Source organism: Lipomyces doorenjongii (genome assembly GCF_038497915.1).
Source record: "Lipomyces doorenjongii strain NRRL Y-27504 unplaced genomic scaffold V1508scaffold_274, whole genome shotgun sequence".
Lineage (NCBI taxonomy): Eukaryota > Fungi > Ascomycota > Lipomycetes > Lipomycetales > Lipomycetaceae > Lipomyces > Lipomyces doorenjongii.
Window position 1 is genome coordinate 1 of NW_027118341.1, and position 1,017 is coordinate 1,017.

At 49.7% G+C, this 1,017-nt stretch overlaps 1 protein-coding gene across 1 annotated transcript; it reads left to right on the plus strand.

The window, feature by feature from the left end:
- Nucleotides 1-289: 289 nt before the first annotated feature.
- V1508DRAFT_401297 (uncharacterized protein) lies at nucleotides 290-882 on the plus strand (the record flags this gene model as incomplete). The annotated part of the gene is made up of 3 exons (XM_066938406.1): nucleotides 290-610; nucleotides 661-733; nucleotides 754-882. Coding segments are annotated over 3 exons (523 nt in total), but the record flags the coding sequence as incomplete, so codon positions are not given.
- Between the last annotated feature and the right edge of the window lie 135 nt (nucleotides 883-1,017).

Consider the following 1,017-nt stretch of genomic DNA (forward strand, 5'->3'; position numbering starts at 1 on the left):
TTTATTGAACGTAGTCTTAGTGAAAGGTAACTGTTAACTAATTTGTTATATACCGCGTCACCTTCAGCCGCTTTACCAGGACGATCTTAAAGACTGACTTGTGTTTTGGCAATATACAGATTTGTGAGAGTTTGCGCATCTAGAGAGAGTAAATCTTTATGTTGGGGCGCCGTGCGGCTGACGGGGTAACCAATGGTCAGCGGCAAAGTTACGCAGTTGACCTCCCGCCGCTCGCCATGTCTTTAAACATCTCTTCTACCTTTGAATTATCGATTAACGTCAGTGCAATATGTCAGCCGAGGCTTTTGCGTTTTCCTGCGGTCGCTGTGACTCTGATAAGCTTAACAAGCACATCTCTAGCAAGCATCGACAGAGCAGCACGTTCAATTACAATGGTGCATCATATCCCTTGATCTCCGCGGAGGGTAAATATTTGTGCCCGAATTGTAGTGCGTCGATGGCAAGCATCTCCGGTCTCAGGCGCCATCTGGCTCGTGTGTGCGGGCGTTCAGCGCATACTTCCGCGGCGGTCCAGACTGATGCTCCCGAAGCCGGCACGGATGCAATGCCAGAGGAGGAAGCAGTGGCAACGCCCCTTAAAATTTCGAGGGTCTGAATCCCCGTCCATTTGTTGGAAACCGGACAAGCTAACCATTATAGAACCCCGCGCGCTGGAGGACATCGTGTTCACTTACGAAAATATTTGGCAGGTCGCCATCTGTACTCGGTGCAAGTTTGTTGTTGATAAAGCAGTGCTTATTGACCATCTCACGCAAAAGCATGGGCTCGACAATCTAAATGAGGATGCCATTTTGCGGGTTGCGCACCAATACGTTCTTCGACCTCATCTTGCAATTATATGGGACGAGAACAGAAAACCAGGTTAGATGATTCCGACGACGAAGGGTTCAGGGTTCAGGGTTTCAGGGTTCAGGGTTCAGGGTTTCAGGGTTCAGGGTTCAGGGTTCAGGGTTCAGGGTTCAGGGTTCAGGGTTCAGGGTTCAGGGTTCAGGGTTC